The sequence below is a fragment of the Salvelinus fontinalis genome, chromosome 18, assembly GCF_029448725.1.
Source record: "Salvelinus fontinalis isolate EN_2023a chromosome 18, ASM2944872v1, whole genome shotgun sequence".
NCBI classification, from domain to species: domain Eukaryota; kingdom Metazoa; phylum Chordata; class Actinopteri; order Salmoniformes; family Salmonidae; genus Salvelinus; species Salvelinus fontinalis.
In genome coordinates, this window is record NC_074682.1 from 26,560,033 (window position 1) to 26,570,014 (window position 9,982).

The 9,982-nt window shown below is 46.2% G+C and overlaps 1 protein-coding gene across 1 annotated transcript in view; it reads right to left on the reverse strand.

The window, feature by feature from the left end:
- LOC129815224 (uncharacterized) overlaps nucleotides 1-9,445 on the reverse strand; it is a gene marked incomplete at its 5' end in the record, with an annotated part of 11,090 nt that extends 1,645 nt beyond the window's left edge. The window contains 3 exons of the mRNA XM_055868810.1: nucleotides 2,991-3,077; nucleotides 3,312-3,416; nucleotides 9,031-9,445. Coding sequence (XP_055724785.1) covers nucleotides 2,991-3,077; nucleotides 3,312-3,416; nucleotides 9,031-9,445 — 607 coding nt within the window. The remainder of the gene's footprint in view (nucleotides 1-2,990; nucleotides 3,078-3,311; nucleotides 3,417-9,030) is intronic.
- Between the last annotated feature and the right edge of the window lie 537 nt (nucleotides 9,446-9,982).

Consider the following 9,982-nt stretch of genomic DNA (forward strand, 5'->3'; position numbering starts at 1 on the left):
TCGCCTACATAGGCCGGTGCGGGTTATTCCACCTCCCCGCACTGGTCGGGCAACCGGGAGCATTCAACCAGGTAAGGTTGGGCAGGCTCAATGCTCAAGAGTGCCAGTAGTCTCCACGGTCCGGTATTTCCGGCACCACCTCCCCGCCCCAGCCTAGTACCTACAGTGTATACACTACGCACTAGGCTACCAGTGCGTATCCTGAGCCCTGTTCCTCCTCCACGCACTCTCCCTGTAGTGCGTGTATCTAGCCCGGTGCCTCCAGTTCCGGCCCCACGCACTAAGCTACCAGTGCGTCTCCAGAGCCCTGTACACACTGTATATTCTCCCCCTACTAATCCTGATGTGCTTGTCCTCAGCCCGGCGTCACCAGTGCCGGTACCACGCATCAGGGATAGAGTAGGCTTTGAGAATACAGTGTGCCCTGTCCCTGCTCCCCGCACTAGTAGGAAGGTGCTTGTCATTAGCACGGTGCCTCCAGTTCCGGCACCACGCACCAGGTCTACAGTGCGCCATATCCGGCCAGAGCCATCCGTCTCCCCAGCGCCATCTGAGCCATCCGTCTCCCCAGCGCCATCTGAGCCATCCGTCTCCCCAGCGCCATCTGAGCCATCCGTCTCCCCAGCGCCATCTGAGCCATCCGTCTCCCCAGCGCCGTCTGAGCCATCCGTCTGCCAGGAGCCTGCAAAGCCGCCCGTCTGCCATGAGCCTGCAAAGCCGCCCGTCTGCCATGAGCCTACAGAGCCGTCAGCCAGACAGGAGCCGCTAGAGCCGTCAGCCAGACAGGAGCCGCTAGAGCCGTCAGCCAGACAGGATCTGCCAGAGCCGCCAACCAGACAGGATCTGCCAGAGCCGCCAACCAGACAGGATCTGCCAGAGCCGCCAACCAGACAGGATCTGCCAGAGCCGCCAACCAGACAGGATCTGCCAGAGCCGCCAACCAGACAGGATCTGCCAGAGCCGCCAGCGAGCCATGAGCAGCCAGAGCCGTCAGAGCGCCATGAGCAGCCAGAGCCGTCAGAGCGCCATGAGCAGCCAGAGCCGTCAGAGCGCCATGAGCAGCCAGAGCCGTCAGAGCGCCATGAGCAGCCAGAGCCGTCAGAGCGCCATGAGCGTCGAGAGCCGTCAGCCTGCCATGAGCGTCGAGAGCCGTCAGCCTGCCATGAGCGTCGAGAGCCGTCAGCCTGCCATGAGCGTCGAGAGCCGTCAGCCTGCCATGAGCGTCGAGAGCCGTCAGCCTGCCATGAGCGTCGAGAGCCGTCAGCCTGCCATGAGCGTCGAGAGCCGTCAGCCTGCCATGAGCGTCGAGAGCCGTCAGCCTGCCATGAGCGTCGAGAGCCGTCAGCCTGCCATGAGCGTCGAGAGCCGTCAGCCTGCCATGAGCGTCGAGAGCCGTCAGCCAGCCATGAGCGTCGAGAGCCGTCAGCCAGCCATGAGCGTCGAGAGCCGTCAGCCAGCCATGAGCATCGAGAGTCGTCAGTCAGCCATGAGCTGCCCTTCAGCCTGAAAAGGCTAGATACCCAGAACTGCCCATCAGTCCAGAGCTGTCTCTCTGTCCGGAGCTGCCTTTCAGTCCGGAGTTGCCCCTCTATCCTGATCTCCCTCTCTATCTTTATCTACCTCTATAGTCTTATCTATCCCTCTGTCTTGGTTTATCTCTCTGTCCCGGTATTGTCATTATTAGATATGTTATTAGGAGGATTTTGTGGGGGAAGTAAGAGGGTGGACATTCTTGAAGGGAGGGGGCTAGGATGGATTATGGTGGGGTGGGAACCGCGCCCGGAGCCTGAGCCACCACCGTGGTTAGATGCCCACCCAGACCCTCCCCTAGACTTTGTGCTGGTGCGTCCGGAGTTCGCACCTTGTGGGGGGGGTACTGTCACGTTCCTGACCTATTTATGTTAGTTTTTGTGTGTTAGTTGGTCAGGACGTGAGGTTGGGTGGGCATTCTATGTTATCTGTTTCTATGTTGGTTTCGGTTTGCCTGGTATGGCTCTTGATTAGAGGCAGGTGGTTTGCGTTTGCCTCTAATTAAGAGTCATATTTAGGTAGGGCATTCTCACTGTTTGTTTGTGGGTGATTGTCTCCTATGTCTGTATGTATGTTCGTACCACATGGGACTGTAGCGTTTGTTTGTTTCGTTTCGTTTCGATGTCGTCCGTTTCCTGTACGTAAGTTTATGTTTAGTTATGTAAGTTTATGTTCAGGTTTCGTTCAACGTCGTTTTCTTGTTTTGTAGTTTGAAAGTGTTTTGTTTCGTTTCGTGTTGCCATCATCGTTGTTAAATAAAGATGGCTTATTTCCCAAAGCCTGCGTTTTGGTCTGAGGATCCTTCTCTCCTCACCTCATCCGAGGATGAGGAGAGCGTCACCCGTTACACTCAGATCTACTTCTGAGAAAATTAGTAAGTCCCTGAGATTGATACAGCAGCAGGAAGATATATTTCATCGTGTTGTGAGAAAAGGGGAGAGGAGAAGAGGAGGAGAGGAAGATGTCATCACAGATTTGTGAAGTTTACACATGAGAACTTGACAAACTGAAGTCAAAACGTTTTGGGTAGTCCTGTAGCATATGCAAAAACAAATTCAGAACAGCAGAGTAACTGTAATAAACATGAATATTTTACTGCCTCCTCCGTATACATATATATGCCATACAGAATATATGCATTTAGATATTGTTGTGCACTTTATTGCCTTTACTATGTCAAACATGTGAAAGGTTGTTTGTGGCTGTTCAGGCCTCTGAGCCTGGGTTCCTAATTTGTTATACATACTTGTAACTTTCACAAAAAATATTCCTTTGACAACAATGCACATTTTATGCAAAAGTCCAAGTTAAGCATCTGTATCTCAAGTATGTCTTTGGCCCTGTATGACCAGCATCTTTGATAATTGACTATGCTAATTACAAACAGCACTGGAGCTCATTCCTTGTTGGTTATTCTATATTACTTTATCGGCATGTAAAGAAGGAGAGAAGAGACTCACTTCTGAAGTAGTACTGTGTGGAGATCAAAGCCACAGCCAGGGCCAGCAGCACTCCAACCAACGGCCAGAGAACCTTGGAGCCACAGCCTGAAACACAACAGAAAACCTGTTAAATAATGTTTAAACTGCTGGGACGTATATCGTGTCTAAGTAACTAGTTACATAACATTGGAGTTACAGACATAGCCCTGGTTCTCCAAAAGAGAGAGTGAGACATCACTAATTGTGATGGGATAATCTTTGTGTGGATATAGCTTAACACATTCAACTTGTTACAATAAACAACTTATTGGACAGACTTGTTAAACTTATGAATCTTACCTTTTGGGGTTTGATAGTTGCCTTTGGTGCAGCGGCCGTTTGGGGTGCTGTTTGGGATGCCTTGGGGCTGGGGCTTTGTGACGGGGAGTAATGTTGGCCGAGTTTCTGGTGGGTCACAAAAATACACAATGTGATGGATATAAGAAACACTGAGAGAGACAAAATGCACAAAAGATAATGGAGAGATTTGGACAGATGAAGAAGCTTGGAAATGGATCTGCAACCAATGCAAAAGAATATGTTATTGCTTTTCTTTTCTATAACAAGGCTGAATTCCCCAATAACATCCTGACTTCACTAGAAATTAAATTAATTCCAACCAAGCGCTGTGAAGGGATAAGGGTTCGCTTATGGTGACAGCTGTCACGATCGTTATAATAAGTGGACCAAGATGCAGCGTGGTATGGTTCCATCCTCTTTACCATGAAGTGAAACTCAAAGAAAACAATAAATGCAAACCGAACCATGACGCTGCTATAGTGCTCACAGGCAACTATACATAGTCAAGATCCCACAAAGCACAAAGGGGAATGGCTGCCTAAATATGATCCCCAATCAGAGACAACGATAAACAGCTGCCTCTGATTGGGAACCATACCAGGCCAACATAGAAATATAATTATCTAGATGACCCACCCTAGTCACACCCCAACCTAACCAACATAGAGAATAAAAAGCTCTCTATGGTCAGGGCGTGACAACAGCCTTTATTCTAAGAGTGTAGACCATGGAAAATCAGGAAATTGGTATGTTCTCAGGCCATTCAAAAGATAATACAGGAGTATAGTGTAAAAGAGTTATAGTTACTGTTGTGTAACTATACTGAACAAAAATATAAACACAACATTTTTCATGAGCTGAAATAAAAGATCCCAGAAATGTTCCATATGCACAAAAAAGTATTTCTCTCTAATTTTGTGCAGAAATTTGTTAGTGAGCATTTCTCCTTTGCCAAGATAATCCATGCACCTGACAAGTGTGGCATATAAAGAAGCTGATTCAACAGCATGATCATTACCCAGGTGCACCTTGTGCTGGGGACAATAAAAGGCCACTCTAAAATGTGCAGTTTTGTCACACAACACAATTCCACAGATGTCTCAAGTTTTGATGGAGCGTGCAGGAATTTTATTTAACCAAGGTGTCACGTTCACTGTCTTCAAACTCCATGTCATAGATGAGCCAAGGCGCATGGTGCATGTAATTTCACATTTCTTTTAATCGTAGTGAAACCTTCACAAAAAGAACAGGTAAACAGAAACAAACGTGACGCAACCGTGGTGCACACAAACACACACAGAAACTAAAATAATTACCCACAACATTAGGTGGGAAAAAGGCTGCCTAAGTATGATTCCCAATCAGAGAAAACGATAGACAGCTGCCTCTGATTGGGAACCACACGCGGCCAAAAACAAAGAAATAGAAAACATAGAATGCCCACCCAAATCACACCCTGACCTAACAAAATAGAGAAATAGAATGGCTCTCTAAGGTCAGGGCGTGACACAGGGAGTCACAATAAGAATAAAAATCGATTTTACAAGAGAGCCCTGTACACATTACAATAAAAACAGAAGATTAAAACAACATACACATATATGTGTATAAAACAATATAATTCAGCACACAATAAACAAAAATAAACATATTTAATAAAAGCAATCACATGTAACTACATAGAGTAGAGGTCCTCAAAAAATAATTTAAACTGCACCAGTACATCTAGCTGCAGTGAACTCTGCATATTGTTCCAGAAAATAGGGGCAAAAAAACAAAATGCAGATTTTCCCAAATCTGTGGAGACTGAAGGGATCTCTAGTGTTATCCATTCCTGTGAACGGGTTTGGTAATGTATGACTTTTAATGATGTTAGATATAGAGGGAGTTTCTGTCAGATTGCTTTGTAAATAAATAAAAGAGAATGCAGCTCTCTTTTTACAGACAGAGAGGTCCATCCTACATTTTATTTCAGACTACAATGTCTGTATAAACTTATTGCGGAATGGTAGACTGCGTGCAAGGATTTTAATATAGAGGTTTCTGCATGCATGTAAAGAAGCATTGTTTGAACAATCTTTCTCCTATTTTTAGTACAAAACAGAAAGATTTATTTTGATATAAAAAAAACAATCTTGGATCTTAGCTTCTTAGTAAGATTTTCAACATGCGTTACGGCGGACAACTTGCGTTACGAATGTCATCCAGAGCTGTTGCCAGATAATTTAATGTTCCAACCAATTTGACAGTATGACCAGCCGGCCTCACAACCGCAGCCTACGTGTAGCCATACCAGCCCATACCAGCCCACGACCTCCACATCCGGCTTCTTCACCAGCGGGATTGTCTGAGACCAGTCACCCGGACAGTTGAGGATTAAAAACTGATTGAAACTGATTGAAACTGAGGATTACTGAGGAAATTGAGGATTATTTCTGTAATAAAGCCCTGTAATAAAGCCCTTTTGTGAGGAAAAACTCACTGATTGGCTGCGCCTGTTTCCCCAGTGGGTGGGCCTGGCTCCCAAGTGGGTGGGCCTATGCCCTCTCAGGCCCAGCCCAGTCATGTGAAATCTATACATTTGGGCCTCATTTTTTTTTCTTCAATTGACTGATTTCCTTATATGAACTGTAACTCAGTAAAATCGTTGCAATTGTTGCATGTTGCATTTATATTTTTATTCAATATAGTTCTAGGCAGGGGCACAACTTTGGTTTTAGAAGTGGGGGGGTCATCATTTTGTATTTTATTTTTTATTTTGCCAGATAGAGAAACGCTCCAAACAGTCTACCCGACCGCTCGGAGGCGTCCGCTTGGTCCTAAAGCACAAATATGCAATTTCCGAATGTGGGGGGGACATGTCCCCCCGTGCCCAGTGAAAGTTGCGTCCCTGGTTCTAGGTCGTAAATTTAGGAACTCTGGATTAATTCAGGAACCTTCTCATCTCTAATCATCAGGGTTGGGAAGTAACGGATTACTGTGTAACATGTTACATAACCAGAGTTTAGATTACAGATACTTTTGAAAAACTAGATGATTACTTCTAGGATAAAATTCAGAAAGGAGGTTTACGAAAAAAAAATTGGACACCTTTCTGTTTTCTCAATGACATTCAAATCAGCTTTGAAAAAAAGGTCAATTTGTTCCGCCTGAGGGAGTCTGACCACAAGACCAAATGCATTTTACAGATAGCGGGGAAATGTTGTATGCTACATTCCAAGCTCTGTCTTGCGAACTCTATCAGCATCCAAATTGATTATCTATCAGATTATCCAATTTGAATAAATGCTTGGCGGTAAGGACAACAGCAGTGATGTAGCCTACCGGGTGATACGGATATCACTTATTATTGATATCTACATAGCACATTTATGTGAATCACACACTCTCTCATTTATCTATGTTGCCTAGAGCAGGGGTATTCAACTCTTACCCTATGAGATCTGGAGTCGGCTGGTTTTCTGTTCTACATGATAATGAATTTCACCCAGCAGGTGTCCCAAGTCTAAAGCAGAAGAACTGGCTTCGAGGTCCAGAGTTAAGTTTGAGGGAAGTAGATGTCACGTTCCTGACCTATTTCTGTTAGTTTGTTGTATGTGTTAGTTGGTCAGGACGTGAGTTTGGGTGGGCATTCTATGTTGTCTGTTTCTATGTTGGTTAAAGGTTGCCTGGTATGGCTCTTAATTAGAGGCAGGTGTTTGGCGTTTTCCTCTAATTGAGAGTCATATTTAGGTAGGTTGTTTCACAGTGTTCGTTGTGGGTGGTTGTCTCCTGTGTCAGTGTTTGTCGCACCATACGGGACTGTTCGGTTTGTTTTTGTACATATCATTTTGTGTAGTCTATTTTCCCTGTTCGTGCGTTCTTCGTGTTTAATGTAAGTTCGTCATCCAGGTCTGTCTACTCCGTTTGTTGTTTTGTTAGTTATAGTGAAGTTCGTGTTTTTTGTCTTGTCTTTAAATAAATTATGTGTTCACAACCCGCTGCGCCTTGGTTCCATCACTACTCCTCCTTTTCGGTTGAAGAGGAGGAGAACTACCGTTACAGTAGAGAATCTTTTGTACCATCAAAACTGCTGTGAAATATAATTTCCATAAGCAAAAATATTGTTGTCACGCTGAATGACGCTGGAGAGACGAAGCAGGTACGGGGAGTAACATTTAATAAATGACGGACATATAACAAGACAAGCACAGCGTCAGCAAACAGAAACTTAGACAAGAAACAATCAATGCAGCAGCAGGGAACAGAGCAAGGGAACAGACAAATATAGGGGAGGAAATTAACATGTAATAAGTGAGTCCAGGTGAGTCCATTAACGCTGATGCGAGTGACGAGGGAAGGCAGGTGTGGGTGATGGATGGCAGGAGCGTGTGATGCAGGGTAATCTGGCGCCCTCAAGCGCCAGGGGAAGGGAAGAGCGGGAGCAAACATGACAGTACCCCTCCCTCTTGGGACGCCACCCGGCGTCCCACCTGGGCAAACCGGCCGAGACATGGGCGCAGGGCAAGCCAGTTGGGGCGTGAAAGCCCGACGAACCGGCAGGAGCGTGGGAGCCTGGCGAGCCGGCTCAGGCATAGGAGCCTGACGATCCGGCTGAGGCAAAGCGCCTGTCGATCCCGCTGAAGGGGAGCCCGATGATCCAGTGGAGTGTGACGTGGGATGGGAAACCGCCGAGCCAGGAAAACCTCTCGAGCCAGCCAGGGCGTGAAAGCCTGAAGGGCTAGCTTAGGCACCCCGGTTCCATCGGCAGCGGAATCCACCAACGTCACCAACAAAACACAAGACAAACAAAAAAACTCCTGGACCGGCTGGGGAAGCAAAAACTGACGATCCAGCTGAGACCCGACGTGGGATGGGCGTCATCCGAGTCAACCGGGGCAAGGAAACCTCTCGAGCCTGCTAGGGCGTGGAAGCCCGACGAGCAGGCTAGGCACCCCCGGTTCCATCGGTGGTGACCCAGAGCCGATGCCACTATTCCAACCAGAACGCCAGTACTCCCCGATGCTTCGTATAGGGCTGCTGCATTCTGTCACGCTGAATGACGCTGGAGAGACGAAGCAGGTACGGGGAGTAACATTTAATAAATGACGGACATATAACGAGACAAGCACAGCGTCAGCAAACAGAAACTTAGACAAGAAACAATCAATGCAGCAGCAGGGAACAGAGCAAGGGAACAGACAAAAATAGGGGAGGAAATTAACATGTAATAAGTGAGTCCAGGTGAGTCCATTAACGCTGATGCGAGTGACGAGGGAAGGCAGGTGTGGGTGATGGATGGCAGGAGCGTGTGATGCAGGGTAATCTGGCGCCCTCAAGCGCCAGGGGAAGGGAAGAGCGGGAGCAAACATGACAATTGTATTTTCAGCTGGTGTACAAAACTGAAAATAAAACACCCCAAAACGAGCGCACATCGAACAGATCTATATCTATTAGACTTGCTTTCAATGAGAATGACAGATCTATAACTCACATTTCTTTGTGAATTTGGTCGGCCGAAAAAGTGATATATTGCAAAGTAATCTAAAACTAACTGAAAGTAATCAGATTAGTTACTGAGTTTGGTTAATCCAAAAATTACGTTACTGATTGCAATTTTGGACAGGTAACTAGTAACTGCAACAGATTACATTTAGAAAGTAACCCACCCAACGCTGCTATTTAGCCATAAGAAGAATGGGAAGCGTCAGTGCCATGCAGGGGAATGGGTTCCTCTCACCTCCAGGTCTGAGAAGAACTCCTGGCCTCCACAACTTGTTCTCTTTCTGGTTCTGGAGCATACAGGAGTAAAGCCCTGCGTCCTCTGACCTTATGTTAATGAGGCGCAGTGTGAAAGTCATCTTGCTTCCCGTATCACGCTTACTGGCCTGGAACCGGTGTTCGCCCACACTGGCTTCGTGGCTGGTCCGGCCAGCATTGTTGAGGCTGAGAAGGAACTGGATGTCGAGGTTGTTGTGGAGAGTGCGGAACCAGAAGACCTTCTGACAGGCATGGTTGGAACACTCACAGGTGAGGACCTCTGTGTCGTTGATCCCGGGGTAGCGGACGAAGTCGGACTCTGAACGTGTCTGGTGGGACACCGGGATAGGAGAAGTGAATGGAGGTTTAGTTTGGCTAAACAAACTGCCACCACATCAAAGGAGACATACAGTATATAAACAATACTGTTGGAATGAGGTCATATTGCCATTTGTGTGAGAACTTGTTCTCAACTAGCCTACCTGGTTAAATAAAGATGAAATCAAATTAAAATAAAAGTGTATGCTGGACAGAGATCAAAATAATAAGAAGACATGATGGATGTCCGTAACACGTACGCTGTCCTACAATATTTTCACCTGACAAAGATCCGTAAAAGCTTGAAACATTATCTGCTTGTGCGTCAATATAATTGAATTATTGTGCTTTCACCAGTGTTGTGGACACCTGTTTATTAAATCAGGTAAATTAAACATGAAATACTGTACATCAAGCGAGATAGAAAGACAGAAAGAAACCAGAAGGTTTGAAACTGCTCAATGTAAAATGAAAAAAAAACGAACCTGAACAGACACAAACCAATACTATCATCAAACCAGTCGTTTTGCAAGAGTGGAAATGTTAAATAACAGCACCTTGGAACCATGAAGAAACACAAATAAAAGGTTAGTGGAGAGACTTATCTATAAAGG